Below are 27,305 nucleotides of genomic sequence, written 5' to 3'. Positions count from 1 at the left end.
GTGCAAATTTATGGTGAATAAAGTGCATATGGTACATCTGTATGGTAGATATGCGTTCTATGGTACACCATATGGTGTAGATACAAGGTGAGTAGACTGCATATGGTACATCTGTATGGTAGATATGCGTTCTATGGTACACCATATGGTGTAGATACAAGGTGAGTAGACTGCATATGGTACATCTCTATGGTAGATGCATGTTCTATGGTATACCACATGGTGCAAATTTATGGTGAATAAAGTGTATATGGTACGTCTGTATGGTAGATATGCGTTCTATGGTACACCATATGGTGTAGATACAAGGTGAGTAGACTGCATATGGTACATCTCTATGGTAGATGCATGTTCTATGGTATACCACATGGTGCAAATTTACGATGAATAAAGTGCATATGGTACATCTGTATGGTAGATATGCGTTCTATGGTATACCAAATGGTGTAAATATATGGCGAGCAGATTTATGGATATGGTATATCTCTATGGTAGATGCGTGTCTTATGGTATACTACATGGTGTAAATATATGGTGAGTAGAATGAATATCGTAGATGCTTGTTCTATGGTATACCACATGGTGTAAATTTATAGTGTATCATAGAATGCATATATATATGGTATATTTGTATGGTAGATGCTTGTTCTATGGTATACCACATTGTGTAAATGATGGCGAGTAGAATTATAGAATGAATATGGTACATCTGTATGGTAGATGCCTGTTCTATGGTATACCACATAGTGTTAATCATGGTGAGTAGAATAAATATGGTACATTTGTATGACAGGTGCTTGTTCTATGGTATATCACATATGGTGTATATATTATGGTGAGTAGATCGCGTATGGTACATCTGTATGGTAGATGCTTGTTCTACAAACCGTATGGTGTAGAATATGGTGAATATGGTACATACAGACATTTCTGTTATATATGCAGCTCATATATTAAAATATTTTTTTATTGTGTTACATTTTTTTCATGACTCGGTTTTTGTTTTCATACAGGTAATTAACCATGTGAACAAAATATGGCTGTTAAGTATAGTGTTTGATCTATGATGGTAATAGATGCATTGTAGTTATATGGTAGATATTAGGTGCTAACATGGAACATTGTACATGGTGACTGTGGTAGATATCTGTGGCAGATTAATGCGTCATTTGTGTTAGCTGTTTTGGTTTATGGTAGATATATGGTAATTATATGAACGAAGTATGATTTATGTATGGTGTTTATGGTGTATGCATGGTGGTTCTATAACTTCTATGGTGGGTAAATGGTGCAACCATACCACGATATGCCTACCATATAACCATCATACACCATATATAAGCACCATACATATATCATACTAGTATCATACATCTACCAAATACTACCATACTTCTACCATATAATCACCATACATAAAACTACCCCAGAAGCACCATACAGCTACCATCATGACCGCCATGATACCTACACCATATAACCACCACTCATCTACCACAGAAGTACCATATATCTACCATTTATACACCATATAACCACCATACATACACCATATAGCGACCATACATACCCCATATTACCACCATACATGTTCTATATGACGACCATTCACCATCCCTGATACTGTTTAGGTTTAGTGATAGCAGACACTCGTCGCAAAAAAACAAACAACGTCTTTTATTGGTCGTAAACAGGTCAACTGGTCATACGTCGTGTTACGACATATACAACATCTTTATGACGACTTTCAACGGCGAATGAATTGCACAACTAGAATAGTATGCTGTGACATTTACGTCAGTTATTGACCAATAAATTACCAGTGTTTTTCTCCTGCTTTCATGTCGGGATTAAGACGCCAGTTTTACGTCGCTTTTTGACCAGAGCTAGTGCATTCCCGCAACCAGATAAAGACGTCAATTTCACGTCATTTATTAACCTAATCTAGACGTGTTGTATAAAAGGGTTAAAGTTTACTGTATATGTACATATTTCACTCTAAATCTTTTACCAATCCTTAGTAAATCTAAAATACTTGTCAAAATGGAGAATTGTTACATGACATAGCCAGAGCTCGACACTACCGGTGGCCCGGTGGCCCGGGGCCACCAAAAACGCGCGTCGGGCCACCAACATTTCAGAAATGAAGATTTTGGTGGCCCAATCGGGCCACCAAAATGTCGGATAATTGCCTTTACTTTTGTAGATGGACAGCGGTAACAATCGGCTCCGTAAGATGCTAAAATGAATGTCAGATGTTTGCTTTTTATTTTGGAAATGAATAATGGTAATATTCGGCTCCGTATGATACTAAAATAAGTGTCGGATGTTTGATTTTGCGTTCGGAAATGAATAAGGATAACATTCGGCTCCAGAAGATGATGAAATAAATCGTCGGCGTTTTCACGAACCGACGCTATTTCGATTTTGGTCAAAATTTTCAAAATCGAGATATTGGTACCAAATGAAAGTGCTTTCAAAACTCTACCAAATCCCAAAATTTTAGATCACAAAATTAATTATTCTTAATTTTATCAAAGAAAGAAAAAAACGACGGTACTCGAAATATCGAGAAATTGAGAAAAAGGGGTTTCACGAACCGACGCAGTAAAGATACGCCGGTTCGTGAAACCCGAATTGCTAGGGTGAAGAGCAATGCGGGTTTTACGAACCGTCGCAGTTGCATTATTTTGAGCTTTGTTCAACTTACTGGCCTAGAATTAGGTTTTGGCCCTAATCCAGATCTCAGAGTGAGAACCAAACCATCTGAAAGATGAATGACGACCTAAGCCAGCCCACTGTCCACGAGTGAAGTGAATGGTAAGCTATAATCCTATTAAAATCATGCTCAAAATAACAGTTTCAGTTGGACTACCATAACCATTAATTGCGGTAGAGTGTAGTCCCATGTATTCAATCGCGTGATGCTTATGAAGCCTAGTCTGTAAACGCCATCCAATTTCAAATTAGATCCCAAATCATATTATTTATAGTTTCTTTTCAACTTATGTCGTTACTTCTGAGACTACTGAGTACTGTAGTCGTAACGTCTGTGTGCAAGACATGCAAGATGTCAAAGTCTCGAAGACACTCATGGCTATGCCTTGACTTGAGTTGAAAATGAAATCATGAGATTGACAAAGTAGGCCTACTAAACTAACAAAAAAGTAAAAAGTCTAAAAGTATAAAACTCAAAGGAAGAGTAAAGAATAAAGTTAGACATGTTAGACTTAAACTTTCAAGTTTAACTATTAAGTCTAAGTTAAGACTTTACTTGTAATGCCAGTTACTAAAACTAAGATCAGCTGAAGTCTAAGACCAAGTCAAATTAACACAGAGTCTATAGTCTAGCTCTAGATCTTCATCTAGACTAGTGGTAATAGAAGGTAGAGTCCACCCATTTTTTCCCCCAATTTTTACTGGTCCATTCCTGAAAAAGTTACTGGTCAGTGTCCAACAGTGATTTTTCCTGGTCAGGGACCGTCGGACCAGTGCCAGTGTGCAGCGTTGGTGTAGATGTCATCTATGACAGTATGTGGTCTAGTGATACTACCTAACGCTAAACACTACGAGTAGTACTCTACAGGTTAGGTGGCTTTCCTGTACAGTGCAGTGTTAGTATACTTGTGAATTCAGCCCTAGTACCGTACTGTGTGTACATATGTGACACTATGTCTAACGTTAGTTCGAGTGGAGTACCTTTGAAGTACAGCGGTGGGGCTTTTTTCCCCCTAAAACTTGTGAATGCGGCCCAACCAAATGGCGTTTACATATTCACGCGTGATTGATAGTGATACAGTAGCGCTGTCGATTTCCACAGCATCCATACATAATCTTTTGTCCTTTCTTCTTTCCTTTTTTCCCTTTGTTCTTTCACCCTTTTTATTCTTGGAATCGAAGGACTTCTAAGAAATGTCCCTCGACTGATTTAACCAGGACTCTTGAGTCCTGGTAAACCTAACCTAACCGAGTAACCGTTAACATTTGTTAGGCCTAACATAACAGTAACACTGACTTAGCCCTGTATTGACTTTGTCTTTGGCCGACTTACTGAGATGGCGAGTCTAACTCTTTAACGTTAGTCTAAACGTAGTCGTTAGATCTGTCAGTGTCAGTGTCACCGGTTATTGTATATGGTGCCATCTCTAACGTACGTTAACAAGTTGATGTTAGTTATCTATGTCAACTTACTGAGTCAGTAATAGTGGTACTGTCATCCTGTTGGATATCGCCGCAATATCATCCGTGACGTGTTAATTTCGTGTCACAAAGACAAAAGTTGCCAAGATCTAATAGTATTAGATGTCTAGATCTAGATGTAGTCTAGATCTATAATATAAATTTTGTGAACCACTGGTAACTTAAAAGTGAAAGGTCTAGACTTCACTTAGTCTATAATTAGACCAGACATTCATGAGGCAAAGGCCTATTTAGTAGATCTATTCTTATTCTATTTTAACGTCAATTCCTACTAACTCGCCACGTGTTATTCCTAAGGCCAAGGACTTCCGGGTTAGTGACATTTTCATAAATACCAAACAGCAGACGTGTTTCATTTGCATTCTTGTGCAGACTTCATGAAAATATGTGCAGTATCAAAGAAATATGATGCACATGACAATGCCAGTGTTTTATAGGTGAATGGTTAATACCTTTAAAAGCTGAATGATAATGTAGAGTCTAAGTCTAATTAAGATGTTACAGTCTCTGATAAGAAACAGGTTTGATTGTCATAGACTGTTTCCCAAATGCAGGTACATGTAGTAATATTCAGCTATTTCAATGCAATGCCTTGTTTACAAATACATGTAGATTTATATTCATGTGAATGATAATTCAATTTCTACATGAGACATACCAAGTGCTAAACATAATATCTTGCATCAGTAAAATGTGTAAATGAAGAGACAATTTGAATATGCATCAAATACGAACAGCAGCATTTTTTGACATTCTTTGATCCTGCATAGGCCTACCATTTTGTTTTATGTTTAATATAAAAAGAGCAAAATAATTTTAACTTCAGTTTTGTTGGCTGATTTGTTTTTCTTCTCAAAATTAAAGTTGTATCTTGTGCCATGATGTTTGATTTTAATCAAAAGTTCTTAATTTCTTTCTTTTCTTTCAGATGACTGGTGCCATGTAGTAGCGAAGAACTGGACTGTCTCAGAAAAGAAAAGGAAAAGTACATGGTCGTGTACATCACCAACGGATGTGAATACAATGGTAATGTAGAGTCTAGGTCTAATTAAGATGTTAAAGTCTCTGATAATAAACAAGTTTGATTGTCGTAGACTCTTTCCCAAATGCAATTAGTAATATTCAGCTTTTTCAAAGCAATGCCTTGTTTACAAGGACATGCAGATTTATTCATGTGAATAATAATTTAAATTCTACATGAGACTTACTAAGTGCTAGACATAAGATCTTGCATCATTAAAATATGTAAAAGGCGAGACAATTTGAATATGCATCAAAAACAGCAGTATTTTTTTGACATTCTTTGATCCTGTATACCGTTTTGTTTTATGTTTAATATAAATAGAGCAAAATAATTTCAACTACAGTTTAGTTGGCTGATTTCTTTTTCTCAAAGTGAAAGTTGTATCTTGTATCATGATGTTTGATTTTAATCGAAAGTTCTTAATTTCTGTCTTTTCTTTCAGATGACTGATGCCATGCAGTAGCGAAGAGCTGGACTGTTTCAGAGAAGAAGAAAAAAGTACAGCATCGTGCTGATCATCAAGGAATGTGAATACAATGGCTTAGGAAAGAAGACAATCTACAGATAGGATAGAAGGGAGAAATTGGGATGAAGGGCGACAACATAAGGACGGTATATCTACAGTGAAATGTGATTGTAAAGTGGAAACATGAAAGGAGATCCTAAGATTGAAGGTGAAAACAATGCATTCCATTCTGTGATGTCGTAATTACAATTTTGCTACACTTTAATAACACTACAGAGAGACATTTATATCAAGGAAAGCTTCATGTGGATATGGAATGTTAGATTTTTTTAAGTGTTCATTGGTATGTATTTCATGATAATAAATCTTGAAGGTTTTGTGTGGTAATCATAATCTTGTGATAAATCTTGATAGATTTCTAAGTGCACATTGGCAATATTTAGATGATGCTGTAATCAGATTAAGTTCTAATCTCCTTTATTCTTTTATTTATTATTTTGTTGTCTTCAACCCACTTTGAATGTGTCACGTATGATTCTTATAAACATGGGAACATGCACTCCATGTAAATGATAGGACTTATAACAAATTGACATAATTATTCAACCATCACTAGACAGTTCTGTTATAAGATGTTCTTTATCTAACTAAAATTGTAAATTATGATACGTGTATGTTCCCATGCAAACTCACAACAAAATACAGAAATTTGATTTCTTTTAATAATAATTCATTATGTCTCTAAATTTACAATTAAAGAAAGTGATTGCAATAAGGATGTCAAACATCGTATATTAAAATAATAGATTATTCATTTGTCTCCATCCATAGTACCGCACGCAACTGCAGTGTGCAGTTTGTAGGCTGCTGTGAAAAAAAAAAAATCACCAGCAGCCCAAGCAGGATTCGAACCCACGACCTCTGGATTACTAGACCAGCGTCATAACCACTAGACCACCAGAGTGCCCTGGCGCTACCTGTACACATGAATAATTAAGTATAGAAGGGCTTGGGGGCGCTTCGAAGTTTACTGCTCTTATTAAATATGTACATGTCATTTGCAACTCAACTAAAGATGATTAAACACACTGAAATTCTTACTTTAAATGATATTCATAATCTGTTTTTTTTTTTTCTTTAATAGCTTGGGATGTACACTTTATACACTGTATCGGTCTACATTTCGCCTACAATATGGAATTCTTTACTTCGAGACGTTTGTTTTTAACAAACAAAAAATTAAGAGTCCTTTAAAGGTGTTGTAAAACAGTGGTGTTTGTTTGTTTGTTTGTTTTTTGGTGGGGGGGGGGGAGGGGAGTCAAATTAGCCTTGGCCCCTCTCCGCCGTCTTTTTTTTTTTCCTTTAGCTGCATATTTTTTAGTCATCACATGAAAATTCGTCTGCATCCACCCCGTAGTTTTGCTGATGACCTTTCTTTTTAATTATTTTAGCCACACACAATTTTGGCTGAATTTCCCCAACCCTCTTGTGAATTTGCTAGTACATGTACTAAAACACATTCTCAGAATGTGTTTATAGTACTGGTGGATTAAGGATTCACAGGGAGGGGGGGGTCGGCCAAAATTTCTCTTTTCTCATATGTAACAAGCCTTCGGGGCGAAAGGCTGATATTATGGGCTTTCTACACACATTTTTAGATGCTAATTATTGATTAACATGAGCATGATCATTTATGTTGTGATTAATTTGTTTCCTTATATATGTATGACTTCTATTAGAGACTTAATTGGCTTGGCACTCCTTACATCGACCTATTTTAGACACCCATTTCCCTCTCTCTCTCGTGCTTTTTCTCTACTGTCCTGTGAATAGTGTAACTACATGTACATGCAGTACCTCTTCTCTTTTGTATGATATACATCAAGTTTTTATCTGAGCATATGGGTGTTGCAGCACTCTCAAGCTTCATGCATATGCAGCAACATCTTTGTGTGTTCATATACATACATGTAGTTATGCTTGATATATTAATTTGAGAATGTTATTCTTTCTCTTGTATATGTTCCGTCCGCACTCTATAGATGTAAATGTACGATGTAAGATTTGGTGTGCATGTTCGAACTGTGTTCCTCTTTTTGTGAACACACAAGAACTGATATAATAATGAACTTGAATTACACATATTCTTGAATCTTGATTCCATCTCCATTTGCCATTAGATATGTATTGATTTATGGAGCTCTTCCACAATTGTTATCCTTCCCATTGTCATTACTCATCTCTGAATAATTCAAATTTGATATTCTATTGAGGACCTATGTTTCTTCGATTACATAACGTACCTCTTCAATATATTGCTGCAAAAGGCATAATAAAACATGACCATTATTATATATTTAAAATGAAGCTTGAAATTCTGATAGTGTTGATATTCATGTATTTTTAGGAGTTTATCAGTTTCGAAGAGTGCATGCAGGATGAGTTTATGTTTTTATATGATCAGGTGCAGCTATCATAGAATCTGTTGAGCAGGAAAGAGAAAGATGGAAAATGAGGAATTGTGAGTGAATTCGCATGCGAGCCAAATGACAATAATGACACTGATAAAAATTGTGACAAAGTAAATGTCACAAATATGTGGAATAATAAGAAATAAAGAAATTGATATATTATTTCAGAGAAAGAAATAACAGAGTGCATGCATGAGTATGAAAGATGAGTAAATACAAGTAATTATTACTGACTGGCACGTCTTTTTCCCAAGATTTAGCGGTATCCTTCATCTTAGAACAAACATTCATAATTATTATGAAAGAAGTGAACTGAATTTGAATTAAAAATAATGTGAAAAAATGAAAAAGTAAGTTAATTAAGTACAAAAAAAAACAGTAAAAAGTAAAAAATATGAAACACAGTATACCGAATACATGTATTACCAAATGATAGATGTCCAAATGCAAAAGTGTTAAATAATAATATATCCACAAAAAAAGGGGGGGCAAAGAAATCTTTGGAACGATCAACCACAGCTATAATAACAATACATGCGTGTACTAAATGAAGATGAAAACAATGACAACATTCTTTTTAGAACAATTAAGAGAAACTGGCTTGTATTATCGTCTTAATTATCACTAAATGTATTGTAATCATCACAACAATCATTACATGACAATTAATTTCAATTAATAAGGTTAGTGTTGATAAGCAGGTATAGCCCTAATAGTATTTGTGTGTAAACACATACGAAAATGAAATAGCGACGGTTCGTAAATACACGCGTATTGCACGTTACCTATTGTACAGGCCCTACAGCGCGGGTCTCACGAACCGGCGTAATACAACTTACGTCGGTTCGTGAGACCCGCGCTTAAGTACATAACCTATGGTGCGCGCAAGAAACGATGGATTTACGAACCGACGCAGTGAGTTTGAAGACAGAAATATCGTAATTTTTTTGAATTCACACTAAAATTACACTATGGATAGGAAGAACAACTTCCACTCTCATCACCCTGTCAAAATGTTCACACACAAGACAGGAAAAGTCATTGAAAACGTTGTCTAAAACTTGTGAGATCTTTAAACGCGATTTTCTCAGAACTGCATTTTCGCTCAAAAACGAAATAGCGTCGGTTCGTGAAAACGCCGACGAAATGTGGAATGTTAGCTTTGACGTTCGGAAATGAATACCAATAACATTCAACTCCGTACGATGAGAAAATAAATGCCGGATGTTTGCTTTTTATTTTGGAAATGAATAACGGTAATATTCGGCTCCGTATGATACTAAAAGAAGTGTCGGATGTTTGGTTTTGCGTTCGGAATTGAATAAGGATAATATTCGGCTCCAGAAGATGCTGAAAAATGTGGAATGTTAGCTTTGACGCTCGGAAATGAATACTAATAATATTCAACTCCGTACGATGAGAAAATAAATGCCGGATGTTTGCTTTTACGCTGGAAAGTAAATAACAACAACATTCAGCTCCAGAAGATGCTAAAGCAAGTGTCGAATGATCCCTTTGACGTTCGGAAATGAATAAACATGATATTCAACTCCATATAGATAGTAAAATAAATACCGGATGTTCACGTTCAGGTGAATAAGAATGTCTCATGTTTGCTTTTATGTTCGAATGTATATAGCAACAACATTCAGCTCCGGATGATGCTAAAATAGATCTATGTCGGATATTAATTTTGCTCTGACGTTCGGAAATGAACAACAATAATATTCAACTCCATAGATCACTGTAGATAGTAAAATAAATACCGGATGTTCACGTTCAGGTTTGAAATAAATAGCAATAACAGATCAGCTGCGGAAGATGCTAAAATAAATGTCGAATGATCCCTTGCCCTTTGACGTTCGGAAATGAATAACAATGATATTCAACCCCGAATGATGATTAAATAAATGTCGGATGTTTGCTTTTACTTTCGAAAGTAAATAGCAATAACATTCGGCTAAAGAAGATGCTAAAATAAATGTCAGATGATTGCTCTTGTATACGTTCGGAAGTGAATAGCAGTAATATTCTGCTCCATACGATGCTAAGATGAAACGTCGGATATTTGCTATTACATTTCGAAATGAATAACAGTAACTTTCAGCTGCGTTTGATGGTAAAATATTTAAAGGACATAAGGATTGAGAGAATGCAGCAATATTAGTAGAACACATCAGTGAAAGTTTGAGGAAAATTGGACAATCTGTTCAAAAGTTACGAATATTTCAAGTATCTGCGCAGTCACTGCTAGAAGAGAAGACTACTACATGCAGTGTATGATGTCACATGCGTACAACTATATAAGGAAAATAAAAAGAGAATTTCACAAAACTTTACTTTATTAATAAAGTGCACATTTCTTCGACTTGCTGCTGACGTATGTTAAGGGTAAACTATTCCCCCTGCCTTCTGAAAGAGAGAAGTGGAGTGTTCTTTTGTTATGCAAAAAAAAATGAATATGTTGAATTTTCTTTATTCTTTCTTTATATCGTTGTACTCATGTGACATCACAAGCCATGGTATACTCTTTTCATCCAGCCGTGACTGAGCAGAAACTTCAAAAATTCATAACTTTTTAACGGATTGTCCGATTTTGCTCAAACTCTCACTGATGTGTTCTACTAATATTGCTGCGTTCACTCAACCCACATGTCTATGAAGGTGAACTTGTCCTTTAAAGTCTGATGTCTGCCTTGACGTTCAAAAATGAAAAACAGTAAAATTCGGCTCAGTACAATGCTAAATTGTCAGGTAATTCATTTCACTTTCGGAAGTGGACAGCAATAACATTCGACTCCGTACGATAATAAAACAAATGTTGGATGTTTGCTTTTTTAATTTTAAAATGAATAACGGTAATATTCTGCTCCGTACGATGCTAAAATGAATAACAGATTATTGATTTTACATTTGGAAATGATTAACGGTATCAATCGGCTCAGTTAGATGCTACAATAAATCGGGGATCTTTGCTTTCACGTTCAGAAATGAATAAGGATAACATTCAGCTCCGTAACATGCGAAAATGAATGTCAGTTCTTTGCTTTTACATTTGAAAAAAAAAAACAATAGTAACATTCGGCTCCGTATGGTGTTAAAATACTAGTAAATGTTGGATAATTGCTTTTACAATCAGAAATGAATAACGGTAACTTCCAGCTCTCTATAATGCCAAAACAGATGTCGGATGTTCACATATGTCTGCAAATGCTCCCACTCTATCGTTTCAAACGTAAGTTTTGACCACCTAAATAGGCATCAACTTTTATAATAATCTATAAGCCTATTTGCTAAATCTTAGAACTCAGAATAACGGTAAGATGATTGAATTTTCTCTTCATTTATTTTAGACATGGGTACATGTATCACTTGAGTAATACTTAATATTTCATTTTCTATGTTCAGTAGGACCGATTTAGTATTCATGTTTTTCTTGATTTTTTTTCGGGCCACCAGATTTTACTTTCGGGCCACCAAAAAATAAAAATTAATGATTTTGGTGGCCCGATCGGGCCACCAAAAATAAAAGTTGGTGTCGAGCCCTGCCATAGCCATATACCAATTATAGTCCCCTTCGCTCTGCCATCCCCTGGCCGTGCGCGCCAAAATTAAAAAGCACAGCTCGTACGTTAACCGCCAGCGCGCTGTATGCGCAGCGCAGTGCCATTGTTCGAATTGTAACCGTTAGATGTCCCCAACGCAAGCGATCTAAGGACACGTCTCGAAAGATCGGAGATTGAATGCCAAATTTGGAGACTGGAAGTGGAAAGGTGAACTGCATAAAAGCATCTGTTCGCTGAAGAGGCCGGTTTCATCAAAGAACTAACAATTCCACGTCAAATTCGGTAAGAATTTATTTGATGCCTGTTCTCCATCAACTCGCACTCGGCAAATATTCGTTTTACTCCCACAGTCCCATATATGATTTTCTGTGTTGGTGCTTAACTGCGACCAGCAGCCCCATGCATACACTATGCGTATGGGCTGCTGGTCGCAGTTAGTGCTTAAATTGGTAACCAACATAGATGTGGGGGCAGTTTCTGTCAAAATGAAATCACATTCTGCAGTAATTTACAGTGCAACTGCAAGTTTATAAGCCTGCTTACGCAGAAATAATCGACTTAAGTGATCAAGATCGGTGTGTTGAATATGCAGGCTATACATGTACCGATGTAGCTCGTTAGCTGGTTAGAAGAAAATGCAACCTTAGATCAAAGGAAACAATATTCTAACTGGAATCGGCTCAGGACTGTGCTTGACAGGATTGTGCTTGTTAGGACTTGCAAGATTCTTCCTAAATTTTGCCGTAATAATCAAGATCTACTGTGGCATTACAAAATACAAAGACGGAACTTGCAACTACATTGTACATAAGTCATAACATGTGTAACTTAAACAGAAATCCAAGTTCAACATAATTAAGGCTTCACCGAAGGTTTATAGTACTGGCAGGATATTCATTGTCACAATTAATCTATTGTTGTTGACACTGTCAATGACAATGTTACAATTCTTACAGACAAGGACAAGGTCAGAGCCCATGGCCCATATGGAACACGAAGCAGTCTAACCCATGCATATTAGTGTGTTACAGCCTGTGAGTATGAGGCTGTGTGTACTGGTACTCAAGAAGATTGCATGTTCATATATCAGTTGTCAGTGATAATGATAAATGAGTGACATTGCGATTGTGAAATAAATAATATATCATGTTATCCTGCTACATGTATTTGTCTAAATGAAGCCTTTATAGTGTTCATTGTTAAAATCTATTTTAAAAATGAATTCTCTTTAACTTTGTTGTCATGCAAGTATGTGGTGATGTTTCGTGGATAAAAAGGAGGAACTGGAAACATAACACCCTAGAAATGTCGAATGCAAATTTAATACTAATTAAACATAATGCTACTACTATTTATGTGCAGAATACTGTCAAATTTGCATTTGGATTTTGGAGGAGGCCTATTGTCACATTGCCGATTCAAAATGTTTTCGTTAATATTGGTTCTCTATAAGAATTCTTGCAATCTGCATTGATTTATATAATGAAACTTTAGATAAGTACAATTCAACAATTTTGGATTGAACAATGTTAGACACTGCCTTCCAATGTTGATTGAGGCTTTTAAGAAATTTATAGAGAACACGCAACTTTATAAAAATACAGCACATGAAACAAATTTACTTTTGCTGATGTGGCAATTTAAATGCAGGAAGTGGCTTTTTTTTCAAAACTCATACTTTCCAGTGAAGTAATGAAATCGTTTTTGTCAATTTGTTTGTTTTAATTTCATATTTAAAGGTATGGCTGCTAGCAGTGAGCATGAAAAGTGCTTGTAGGAATGGAGGGCGACTGGAGGAGCCATGACATGAACTACACTTGTCAGCAACAAATGGGAGCTTCGTACGTGTACGTAGGGCAGAACTGATGCGAGACACATGTACCAGCCTGCCCTACCACTCATGTTGAGAAAGGCACATGTATGATGATGACCAATGCTCCCTCTGAGCCCCTGACCCTGAGTCCTGGAGGCTGGACATCATGACTTGTTTGGGTTTTGTACATCACAGGTATGATACCACACGAGCACCCATAATTCATCACCATCAATTACAATTCCGGGGGCGGGGGGCAACTGCCATTGCAACGTGGACACCATGCTCGTTCATGAACTTTCAAAATGGACCCTAAATGAGTACCGGTAATGACCCTTCGATTTTTTCCACCGTATGAAGTATTCGTATTCAGATTTTCATGAGTTGTAAAATATATTCCCTGAACACATATCGAGCTATTGAAAAGCGAACCCTTTTTTCAAAATTTCTGTGATTTTGATACCCTTTCTACTGTTCGCGCATGCATTGCCTGACCGTGAAAAAAAAACCTTTTGCATGTTTTGTTGAATGAGCATGGTGTCCACCTTTCAGTGGCAGTTGCCCCCCCCCCCCCCCCCCCGAGAGGGACAATTTTACATGTTTAAAAAAAAAAAAAATCTATTGACAACATATACAGTAATGACCGTGGTAGTACGTAATATAAGCATAAAATCGACATGCAAAATTTGCATTTGATTTGACCCTCAAGAGGCAAATAAGTGCACTTATGACTCTGTATTTTGCAATATGCTAGGATTCACATCATTTTCAGTGAAAGAGCATTTGAGTTCAATTAATATTCAACAAAAATATGTGCAGAATAGATTAATTCATTTTTTTTTTGTCATACATGATGTACAATGTATTCATATGATGGAAATGTGTTATGTGAAGCTTGCTTTCAACTTGCTTGATTTTCACCACTTTTATACTCCAAAAAGTGTGCCTATAATTTGATTTAAAGAGACTGTAGATATGAATTTTAGACTGATATTTGTAATAGAAAATGTATTGTTTTCTGTAACTTGCTTTTTATTGCTTAATGAATACATGGATCTTTGAATCGTTAGTCTTTTTTTATTGAATAGAAAGGGAAAAATATAAGCCTCTAAAGCTTAATTCATCTTCCAATATTTCTTGGAAAGTGATCCATAGCCCATGAATCACTCTCCATTGCTCACAAGAAATATTGGTAGATGAATGGCACTTGTGTACTGTCTTGTGTGGTCTCAGTCACAATTTGGATCACCTTTTTCACTTTTATCTCTGGCACAGAAAATCATGAAATAGCCACCAGGAGGTGTCAAAAGGCAACAGATTAGGTGTGGATTCCATGTTGGAGGCAACCATCAGCAATAGAAGAATCAGGTGATTATCACATTACTGATTCTAAAGCACAAAGATAGTTTTGGTAAATCTGAAAAGTTTTCACAAATTTCCTCTCCTTGCAAAGTCAGATCATTATGAAGAGTATTTAAGCCAATGAAAACATATACTTTTGTGTGAAGATTGTAGTAACTAGAGAGTACCAAGTCATCCATTTGGATGATCAGTTTGTCCTACCTTGATAGGATCAAATTCATTAACTGCATAATGGCATTTGAGGAATATTAAGAAAAAAAAATCCACCTTACTTTGAGAATTTTCCGTGCCTGATTTGAGCAATCAGTTTTTGCCTTTGCTCCACAACACTTGCCCGACTTTGACTTGCCCAGGGCAAGCGGGCACATGCTTACCTAGCACCTTGCCCTAGAAAATTAGCAATGATGGGTAAGAAGAGTAATGAATATGTTAACTTAGATGAGCATTAATTTTGTGACTCATGTTAAATTGACCCAAAACTCTTGTGTTGATACTCAGTATATGGCTAAGATGTAATTTATAGTAGCAAAAAGAAGTTCCACCAGTATTTCAAATCTTCATTTCACATCCCCTTCTTTTCCCAGCACTCTAAGTCCAGCAACCAGCTGTGGCATCCCCAACATGACTGGTCATTTCAGGATCCAGAGCAAGCCCCGTAACAAAATTCGCAAGTAACAAGCTAGCTTTACTCAGCACCCTGTACTAGCTGTATCTTGTCTCCAAGGAAGCATCCAATGGAAATTACTACGTCAGTGTGGAATAAACAATTTTGCAAAAAGGCTGGAACAAAAGTCAACACCCACAACCTATTGTAGTTAGCACGTCTACTTGTGTGTGGTTTCCCAATAGGGAGTTTAAGATTTCAGTGAACATGCACTAGTGGACGGAGTCGAGATCATGTCTGCCTGCAACGAAAGGGCTACTGCGCATGTGCCTCACTCTCAACAGTACGTCGATGTGTTCACTCCTTACCCGCCAATTTCACGTCATCTCAGACGGGTGAACGTCGTCCACTGCACCATGTAAACGTAGCCTTAAATGACGCCATCGGTTCATGTCGACTACAACGTATGTCAAGGTGCAATCTTAACTCCCTAATATACAGTCAGTGAAATGCGGACTTCTACGCCTGTCATATGGCTCTCACACGCCACATCGCAGCAGGTATACAACCAACACAGAGCAGTTGAGACCACTTCTGTGCTCTTGCTTGCAGCAGCTCAGCCGCTGCCCCGGCGAATTGCCAATGTTACAGTGTGAAAATTCGGACATCTACAGATTGTCAATCGTATGATAAGCTTTTTATGAGAGGCTTTCAAAATGTTTGATACACGTGGATATTTTATCAAGCCAAAAATTGGAAGTTTGTATCAGAGCTTTGGAAGGTGAAACAGTAACAGAGTATCAGCAATAACATGAATTCTATGCTCAGTCTTGTGGAGAACCGCCATTTCATGTTCTGAAATTGTGGGTAATCACCCCCCTCCAGTGACATTGGGGGCAAGGGGGTATACAGTTTTTAAAATTATATTTTATTATTGTCTAAAGTAAGCATGGCTAGATTTTCCCTTTTCATTTTTAAAAAGCAGAAAATTCTGTAAAAACAAAAAACAAAGGAAAATAGGAAATGTGCAAAATTTGTACGAATTTGTGTCATGGATATCAATTACATCATTTGGAAGATTTTTTTTTTCTACAGAAAACCTGAAGGAGTTCTATTTTTCATTGATTTTAGATGAAATTCCAACTTTCCCTAAAATTCATAAGAAATTTGCATATTGAAATCCAAATGTTGAAAATACTGGTCTTTTTTTTTTTTGAGGGGGGTGGTTAAATTATTCTACTCTGTATGTGTAAATTTTCAGGTCTTTCAGTTGATTCTAGTAAGCAATATACTAGTTAGACCTTCAATACATGTGCTTGGAAACTGCTATGTTAACAGCAAAGTGTATTTTTAAAAATGTTTTCCTTTTTTCAAGATATAGAATGTATGTGTTTTTCTTGTGTTCATGATTGAATTATGTAAATACGTTTCTAATCAACTTGTGTGTATTTAATTTTTTGATGCAGTATTGTAGTCTTTGTCTTGTGTTAGTGATTGAGTGTTAGTTTATGAGGTGGTTTTGACAGGTGTAGTTGTAAGACAAGTATGCTCATTACACTGAGTACTGTAAATTATACATTAATATACTGTAACCATAGAACAATCTGTCTTTTTGATGCATTAATGCTGTCCCACTCATTTTACATGATAAATAGAATTTAAAATAAAACAATTATTGACACCGTAATGATATCACACAGACATCTTTGTGAACATTTATACATTTTAAAATGTTTTCAGAGTATTACGACTTATTCTGACCAGTAACACATCTTAATGAAGTCTTTTCATGACCAGTAACATGTCCAAAATATGCCGTAAAGGCGTCTTGTCATGACTTGTAACAGGTCTTAAATACATCTTAATGACGTCTTTTCATGCCCATTTAAATGTGTGAATTATGTTTTAAACATGTCATACAATGTATTATGGTCAGTAACTGGTCTTAAAGACACCTTGTCATGACCAGTGACAGCTAAGAATTACGTCTTTAAGACGTCATATTATGGTCAGTTACTGGTCTTAATAACATCTCAAATACGTCATTTCATGACCAGTAAGACGTCGTAATGACGTAAAAATATGACGTCATCACGACGTCTCGCGTTGGTGCAAGTTTTCGTCTTATTTGCGCCGTTATATGACGTCTTTACGACAACTTACTGGTCAGGAAAATACGTCTTTAAGACGTTTTTAAGATGTGTTTCTGCTATTAGGGATATAACCACCATACACCATATAACCACCATACATCTACCACAAAATCACCATGCTTTTACCACACAGTGCTTCTATGGTAGATGTATGATGGCTATATGATAGATATATGGTGGTTATATGGTAGATGTACGGCTGTTATATGGTGCTTTTCGGGATATGGTGGTTATATGGTACATGTATGATACCGCTATGGTAGATTTATGGTGGGTATATGGTGCTTCTGAGGTAAATGTATGGTGGCTATATGATAGATATATGGTGGTTATATGGTAGATGTATGGCTGTTATATGGTGCTTTTTGGTATATGTATGGTGGTTATATGGTACATGTATGATACCGCTATGGTAGATTTATGGTGGGTGTATGGTGCTTCTTGGTATATGTATGGTGGTTATATGGTACATGTATGATACCGCTATGGTATATATATGGTTCTCCTATGGTAGATGTATGATGTTTTTGTGGTAGATTTATGGTGGGTACATGGTGCTTCTGTGGTAGCTATATGGTAGATATATGGTGCTTTGCTGTATGGTGTATGGTGGTTGTATGGTAAATATGTGGTGCTTCTGTGGTAGCTGTATGGTGGTTATATGGTGCTTTGCTGGCTGGTGTATGGTGGTTGTATGGTAAATATGTGGTGCTTCTATGGTTGCTGTATGGTGGTTATATGGTAGGTATCTGGTGGTTATATGGTAGGTATCTGGTGCTTCGGTGGTAGGTGTATGGTGGTTATATGGTAGGTACATGGTGCTACTGTGGTAGTTATATGGTAGGTATATGGTGCTTTGCTGGATGGTGTATGGTGGTTGTATGGTAACTGTATGGTGCTTCTGTGGTAGCTGTATGGTGGTTATATGGTAGGTATATGGTGCTTTGCTGGATGGTGTATGGTGGTTGTATGGTAAATATGTGGTGCTTCTATGGTTGCTGTATGGTGGTTATATGGTAGGTATCTGGTGCTTCGGTGGTAGGTGTATGGTGGTTATATGGTAGGTACATGGTGCTACTGTGGTAGTTATATGGTAGGTATATGGTGCTTTGCTGGATGGTGTATGGTGGTTGTATGGTAACTATATGGTGCTTCTGAGGTAGCTGTATGGTGGTTATATGGTAGGTATATGGTGCTTTGCTGGTTGGTGTATGGTGGTTGTATGGTACTTATATGGTGCTTCTGTGGTAGCTATATGGTGATATATGGTGCTTTGGTGGTGGTGTATGGTGGTAATATGGTAGATGTGTGGTAGTTATATGGTAGGTATATGCTGCTTGCTGGATCTGTATGGTGTTTATATGGTAAATTTATGGTGGTTCTGTGGTAGATGTATTGTTAACAATATATGGTAAGTGTATGGTGGTTATATGGTAACTGTATGGTATTTTTTTATGGTAGATGTATGGTAGCATAAATTTGCATAAATTTGTCCCAAAAATGTAAATGAGATGTATGGTATTTGTATGGTATATGTATGGTATATGGATGGTACATGTGTTATGGTATGTGTATGGTATATGTATGGTACATGTGTATGGTGTATGTATGGTATATGGTATTTGTGCTATGGTATTTGTGATGTATTCATATGGTATTCGAATGGTATAAGTCTATGATACCATACAATACCATTGTATGGTATGGTACCATACATTGTATGGTATTTTTATGGTATACCATAGCAATTTTTTTTGTAAGGGATAAACAAATAAAACATAGATGCCAAACCTTTGCTTTGACGAATGACCTAAAAGTCAACTTTGTCAATTAAACTTCTGATGACCATGAAAATCTCATTCTACGCATCTAATCTTCCTGATTTGAAGAGTTCAGGTATGTCCTGATCTCTCTCACAGAATTGGACGTCACTTTACCAGGCATTTTGTACACAACTGTCTCCACGAACTGCCAGGCAGCAAAACATTGAGCCTGGTACTCTACATCTAGGACATAATGCACTTTGAATGCACAGTCCACAGCCTTTGTCAAAGTTGGAAACAAGAATCCCTGTCTCTCTACAATAGGGAGTTTTCGCAAGCACAACGCGGCCGGGAGTTGAGCGTGTCGTGTGCGAAATTTGCTTCTGCACATGATCAAATCTGAGGAACGTCCCGTCCGGGGGAAACGAGTACGGTACTTGGCCAAAATAGCGTTCGGTCCCAATGCTGGGCAGGAGTGAGCCAGCCAGTCAGCCAACCAATCAGCGATCTTGTCCCCACGCCTCCGTCCTGTACAGGAAAGCGAAACTGCATAGATATGGGGACGGGAGTCAGAGTACGGGGACTGTCACAAGTGATCGCTTCCTCGTATTCTCGGTCTTCGCGTCGTGTAGCGAAAACTTCCTAATGACAAAGGTTTGCAGTGGCTTCTTCCAGGATCCTCCCATCAGCAAGATGAAGGGCTGTGGTCTCTGCTTCCTGTCAATTTGTCCAATGTAGAAAGCCAGGTCTGTGCCCTCCTGTAAAATGAAATGGAAGTGGAAAAGAAACATGCATTTACATCTCGATAAAATCTTGAAATAATCTACGCAGAAGTGTTGGGCTGAGGCATTGGTACATGTATAATGAAGTCCATCAGAACAGATATATTTCCCACACCTCTCCAGTGTTCAAGGTAGAGTTCATAATAAAGTGCCTGGCAAAATTCTGCAACATTTCATTTGCAAACATATACCCTAAATTAGGTATTTTATGTAGTATATAACATCCATGTATTACATTTTCTATTCTTGCAAGGGCTAACCATGACCTGGCTGAATGAATTTTCAACTGTGTGGCCTATGGGAACTTCTGAAAGGCAATTAATTTTATTGCTGGCAAGCCCAGGCAAAAAGTATTATCAAACAAAAACTACTTCTGAATTGCATTTCATTATTTTGGGTAAGTTACTCTTTCCAATACTAGTAGTATATCAAATTTGTCCACTTACATTGTAGGAACATTAAGGAGTATGCGAGGTCTTTTTTCTTTTTGGTATGGGGGGGGGGGGGGGGGGTGAGACACCCTGTATCACATTGGATGTATATGAGTGGTATGTGATATATTTCCAGCATCTTGCTGAATATAATTATACCATAGGTCAAGTGCAATATTTATTAATGAATGGAATATTCCTTATTGGCGACATTTGGGACCAATTTTGCATTTCATGCGAATTTTTTCCCCTTTTTATCAAAATGAAAAGGACATATTGATATTGGACAAGTGTGTGATTGAGCAGTCAGGCACAAAATAAAGTAAATATGTATGTTGACTATGTAATATAAGATTTGTTTTTCATTAAAAAAATTATTGTGATTCACAGCATACATTAGCAACATAGTAAATTTGCATAAATATGTAGAATCCATGGACTAAACTAACAAATGAAACAGCATAAACTGGGAATTTCTGTAACTATGGACCACAGCTTGATGATTTCTATATTTTGTATTGCAATGTCAAAGTCCATCTCATCATTTTAATAAGAGGGCAACACATCACTTGTTTTAGAAGATTAGCCTCCGAACAGTTAGGTACTTACAGGTTGAAAGTCGTAGAATAACTCCGACTCCTGAAAGGAGCACTTGCCCCACACCCTCGCAGTCCAGCCTCGGCAAACTAGCGGCAGCATGCTGAATGCAAGCATCTCTTTTTCCTCTGTGGAGCAAAATGTATGGCACAGGGGGAGTATTTTGAATGATAAGTACAAATATACCCTTTAAAAATATTAACACAATCAAGGCTGATAAAGAGAAATGCTGACAAGTATCAGCTCATATTCAGATGCTAGCTTATGTACTTACATTGTACTTGATTGCAACCAGGATTACTAACTGTGTGTGTGTGTGGGGGGGGGGGGGGGGGGGGCTGTTTTAAAGTTGTTTGGAGGGTATTGTAGAAAATACTACACATTTTGAATGAGGGACTGATTCTGGCAACGGCATTTACTACCAAGACGGGCAAGTAATTGTGGATGAGTAGAGCCAAACTTGTAAGGCCAAGCATTAGAATTATAATGCTGTAATAATCATCATGCTATTCTACAAAGCAGCAATCAGAGTTACCATGAACTTGGATGAAAGAAAGTTGAATGGTGTTGACAGCCAGTGCCTTAATAAGAATAATCTTGCACTACTGTTAAGTGCTTACCAAAGACTATTGCAATATGAATGACATTTGGGCTTTTGCAGGAGGTTCATGTCATATTCTGGCATTGCATAAAGCAAGATTAGTTAATATGCATATATCTTAATTAGATTAGCAAGAGCAAGGGATGTTCAAGGTCCAGTGATTTTTATTCCAAGTAGTAGGAAAAAGAATGCAAAAACTTTAATAGTTCATAAAAGACTTCTCTGTTAATGTTATCCTACAATGACAAAAGCTTGATTATCATGTGAGTTGATCAGGCAGTGGAGAAGAAAAGGGGAATGGTAGATGAAGGAGGCAAGGACAAACCGTCTAGAAGTTTCAGTGTACATGAACTGTGTGGCCGTGAGGTGCTATAATGTGAGAGAGGGGCAGGAGAAAGCCTCTCCCAAATAATTGTCCAAGCTGTAGTTACAGTCATTAAAGCTGCACTACCGCATGTGATACAAGCTAGGAGCGAAAGAAGCTTGTATGAGCACAATTAAAGATGTTCTGAATCCACATGTCATCTCTTGAGGATTCAGTTCCAGCAGGACGAGGTCCAACATGAGCTAAGGAGGGACAATCTCTGCCTGACTGGCCTGCCAGAGGGGGCTGAGGAGACAGAGGAAGAGCTTACTGAGGGCGAGTCAAATGTTGCGAAGGAAGTTGGCTTAGACATTTGGAAAGAGGACATCTCATCTTCATGATCTTGTCATCATCTTGGGGAAAAGGCAAGAAGGAAAGAACAGGCAGATCAAAGTCCACTTTATTGCAAACAAAAGGAACAATCTGTATTCTGGGCATTCTAGTCTGAAAGGAAAAGAGAACGTGAAAAGTGTGTACATCAATGAAGATCTAAAGGCATGCAATATGTCACTCGATCAGTGCATGATAAATGCCAAGGAAGCTCATGTCGAATCGGCAACAAAACCAAATACGGGAACATGACATGCAAGTTGAATGATGGACAAAGCAGAGTCATCAAGAGCCCGGATGATCTCTTTGATATTGGCTTTGAAATTACAGATCCACTTCAGTTTTTGCAGGTTTTTGCGAAAGTCTTAGAAATCAATTAACAAGCATTGAATGAATTTCTCAGTCTAACAATTTTTTTTTTTATAGTCATGTACATACTGTAAGTATTTTGTTAATGTTGTTAATAAATTCACCTCAACTCAAATGCAAAAAAGGAAAGGGTGGTACTGGGGCTGTAGATTAAAATCTCTACACAGAGCAATACTATTTAAAATGTACCTTGGGAAAGGCCATCGGTGTCACCCGTGTGACGAATAAGCAGCGTTTGCTACGATGGACATCTTGATTCCCCATACTAGAGTACTTTGTCAGCATACATGGCCATGCTGCAAACATCCTGTCTTCAGCCATGATCTCCTGGCTGAAGTCTTGCTTGATCTGTACAAATTAGGGAACAAGATTGCATTTGTAATCATATTAAGGGTGGCCCAGAAAGAATGCTATAAACCAAATGGAAAAAAATATAATACTCAAGTAATAACAAAAACATAAATGATGGAGTGAATTATGCATGATCATTAGCTTCTGCAAAAATGTTCATTCTATAAACATTTTTCTCACAAGTTTGTGTGAATTTGCACAATGTGCTTCGTTTGGCATGGAAATCTTGACAGACTGAGAAGAAAGCTCCTAATCTTTGCATAGAAACTTATTCGAAAGTGACAAAAGTGCCAAAAATTGGTTCCAAACCACCTACCTACACGAAACAAATAGAACTCTACTAAGGTGGTACATGTATATTATTACTACAGGCATTAAGTTTACATGTGGTGCATAGACTATATTGTGCGTTAAAAACACCACAATCTGTTTTCTGTCTTTATCTTCATTTTCTATAGGGGTTCTAGGCCTTTTTTTTCTACTGGAAGCTTACGTAGACCTTAATTCATCGAGCATCATTGATGGCAATGATGCTCAGTAAAGAATGAATTGCTCCAGCAAAAGTAGCAGAACTTAACTTGCACTTTACTATTGGATTTTAGGGGGTTCGTTATGTTTACAGTAGATTTTGGTTGTCCGGTTGGACCTACTACTCATCGACCGCCTAATGTTTATTTGCTTGATAAGAATATTGAACACTGAAATTCATGCAAAAAACTTGACCTACGTGATTGAGAAAATCCAGAGCTAGGCTATCAAATGCCTTTGTTCCCTTTTCGATTCGAAGTTTCAGTGCAAAAATATCGCCATCGAACTTACGTGGCCTCGTTTCAGCTCCCCGCGGTAACGCTCCTTGAGATCGACCGCTGTTTTTGCATTGACAATGCACGCAAACGTAAACCGAGTTGTATTGAACACCGTGTTGTACGAAGCTTTTTAGAAACTTCCATAGACATTACATTACGATTCGGTGAAAATATTCATTCGAAATTTTGTCCTTGATTAAAACCATTAACTTTGTTAATGAACGGTGAATTTTCGCGTTTTCCCACACCATCCTCATCAACAGTCAAAGCCAATCCATTGTTATGTGCTTTGCGTGCAGTGAAGTGCGTACTAGTACTAGTACTATTCTGTATGCGTTCAGTGCGCCAATTAATACACGGTCGGTTTATTACAAGAGGGTGGTCGATGTAGTATAGGGCTATCATACAGCCGACCATGGCGTAAAAGTTCTAAATTATGAGGTAGGAAATGATCGAGACAGGTCATTGTGTAATTGAACTTAGTTAGCACTAGCACTAGCAGTCTAAAATATCTAGGCCCGGGCCTAGCCCTTGACTAGGCCCTAGCATTACCTAGCTAGGCCCTAACCGTCACGTTAGACCCTATGCCTAACTACAATAACTTGGGCATGCCCTAACTTGTTAGATATCTACATCATCGAACTCGGACACTGCGCCTATATTTGTGCATGATGTGATACGGTTGCCTGTTACAACTTAGAATACTGTAGATCTACAACGAGGATCTTATAGGCTACTCTAGTACTGTACTGTGTCAACAATGGGAATATTCCGTACGCTGATTTATATGATTAGTTTTTGTAAAAGAAATTCGTATTTTATGTGAAGTTTTGAAAATGTATGTAAGGATTGAATTATGCAAGTGTTTATACAAGCACGAGTTGGTTGAAAAACATAATGTACGTACCGGTACAGACGACCTAACTTAACGTTAAACGTTAACAGTTAACATTAACAGTTTGTTAGATCTATTACGTTACATGCATGAAGGCGAGACGTATAGCGCAGCCCGGCCAAGAACCCAAAGCGTGAGCCGTGACTAGCTTCATACATCATGCAAATTACAGATGGGCATGAAGCGATGTAACTATCAGTTTACTAAATAAATACCTTGGAATGACTGGCAAAGTTCTTCTATAGCTAGACCCCATTTGCTGAGAATGTTCGTGACTCCATATAGCTGCATTGCAGTCATCGTCACCGCCGTCCATCATGATGAATAGCCGCGCTACTGTATAGTTATACGTACATAAACGTGTGATGTACGTGTATGTGTGTGTGAGGCGCGGTGGCCGCCCGGCGGCGATCGATTGCGACGAAGGATACATGCAGGCCCGCTGATTGGCTCATGACTATCACATGACTTTTGCCCATCAATTCTAAACAACCGTTGTTTAATTGTTTGGACAATCATTCCGAATTGTTTTTAAACAACCGCTGTTTAAGGCAATCAAGCTCCAATTTTCTATATTTAAACAACATTGTTTAGAATTTTAAACAACAATATTTTAAACAACGAAATTTTACACAGCGTTCTAACAGTGTAGTTGTACCAAGTTACTATACAATGTGTGTGTTTTCAAATTCATGAAATTCTTGCGTCGAGGTATTTTCATTGCAACTGATTGACAAAATTATTGCCCTCCATCGACGTAAATAAGCTCTGAATTGATCAGTGTTTTATAGTAGTAGCCATGATAAAAAATCATGGGCGTACATTCGAATCCTGCTCGAGTTTGTACGCCCATGATTTTTTATCATGGCTTGTACTAAAATACTGATCAATTCAGTGCTTATTTACGTCGATGGAGGGCAATTTGTATATCAGTGTGTGTTTTTATGCAATATGCGCACATTTTGAGTTGCAGTCCATCCGCAACCAAGCAAGGCACCACCTACTCCATATGCTTTCATTCTTTTCAATGAATTAATAAAAATCAGCAAACACGACATTTGTCAAAAGTGTCGCATCCGTCCCCTTAGAAGACTTGGTGATCACAATAAATGATATTTGTGTTTCGTATACATGAATGAAAGAAAGTACAGAAATCAATAATCTATGATAGAATCAAACAGCTTTTGAACTGTATGCCAGCGGCGGATATGGGAGGTGATTTGTGTCTTATTGAATAATGTACATTTATAAAGGTACAGAAACATATACGTCCGATCAAATCAAATCAAATAAAATCGAATCGAACTGAATTAAATTAAATCAAATTAGATTAGATTAAATCAAATCAAATCGAATCGAATCGAATCAAATCGTGAGGGTGCAGAGTTTACCGAGTGAGCGGAAAGCTCGCACGCTCTTCATCAGTCTGATCCAAACGAGAATGATGACGATCGAGAAGAGCTCGAAGGTGGCTTGGCTCAGTCTGTCCAAGTCGATGAAGATGTCGACTACGTGGAGGATGCTGACACAGAGCAGGGAGAGGTAGACGAACCAGTCGAATCCATTCCTGCCAGCATCGGAAGATATCAGAGGTATCAGAGAAAGTGAGATATCACAGACAGTGATATAAAGTATTTTATGCTATTAAAATGGGCTTTAGAATCTCTGCAATTTGGTTGGTCAATTGTCATGCATTGATTTGTACTAATACACAGAGCCATGCGTCACTTTTAATGTTGTAAAGGGGCACCCCCCCCCCCCCCCCCCCCCCCCCCTTTACGGAATTCCTTGATCCGCCCTGCTAGTCTTCATTTTCTTACCCTGTTCAGGGCCGTTTTATTTTGCTGTTGGTCCATCTTCTGTGGTATCTGTTCTGAAAGAGTCACTTACCATGCATCGGCGAAGTAGGACGGTGACTTGTCCTTGATGGCTGCGATCTCTTGGTCCAGGTATTGCTTTTCTTGCGGCCATCTTGGATGGGCGTACTCGTAGTCACGTTTAATGTCACTCATCCGCCATTTCTTCCATTTCTGTTCTCATAGTTATGTGAGATCAGTTTTCGAATATTAAGTAAGGGGGATTCTTGTATTCAAAGAAATTATATCGTAATATTTTTTTTTTTTTTACCAGAAACGCAAAACACATCATTAAAATTTCCCAAATTGTCATGCAAAGTAAAGCAAGCAAAGAAAATAAATGACATAACAGTCATCAAAAACCAGATTTGTTTTTTCCATCCCAATAATGGCCTATAAACATTGATCAATGCAAAGCTGAAATCTAGCCAATTCAAATTTTTTATGTAGACTAGTAGCATTTTGCAGCGGTCTGCCAAAACGTGTATTTTATACGATGTG

At 37.4% G+C, this 27,305-nt stretch overlaps 1 protein-coding gene and 1 long non-coding RNA gene across 2 annotated transcripts in view; one reads left to right on the top strand and one right to left on the bottom strand.

Annotated features, from left to right (window-relative positions):
* The window catches only part of LOC139736800 (uncharacterized), a 48,766-nt gene that overhangs the window by 11,744 nt on the left and 9,717 nt on the right, over positions 1-27,305 (bottom strand). Inside the window, exons 10-11 of the mRNA XM_071647464.1 lie at positions 26,839-26,978; positions 26,340-26,515 (exon numbers count right to left, since the gene is read on the bottom strand). Coding sequence (XP_071503565.1) covers positions 26,340-26,515; positions 26,839-26,978 — 316 coding nt within the window. The remainder of the gene's footprint in view (positions 1-26,339; positions 26,516-26,838; positions 26,979-27,305) is intronic.
* On the top strand, positions 11,833-17,383 carry LOC139736817 (uncharacterized). Its single transcript, XR_011711351.1, has 4 exons — positions 11,833-12,009; positions 13,467-13,735; positions 14,816-14,908; positions 15,487-17,383. It is a non-coding gene; the product is annotated as an uncharacterized lncRNA (long non-coding RNA).

This window comes from Diadema antillarum, unplaced genomic scaffold (genome assembly GCF_040938485.1).
Source record: "Diadema antillarum isolate AM-2024a unplaced genomic scaffold, OU_Dant_1.0 seq00000663_RagTag, whole genome shotgun sequence".
NCBI classification, from domain to species: Eukaryota; Metazoa; Echinodermata; class Echinoidea; order Diadematoida; family Diadematidae; genus Diadema; species Diadema antillarum.
The sequence above is the reverse complement of the archived record's forward strand: the minus strand, read 5'-3'. Positions and strand labels throughout refer to the sequence as shown.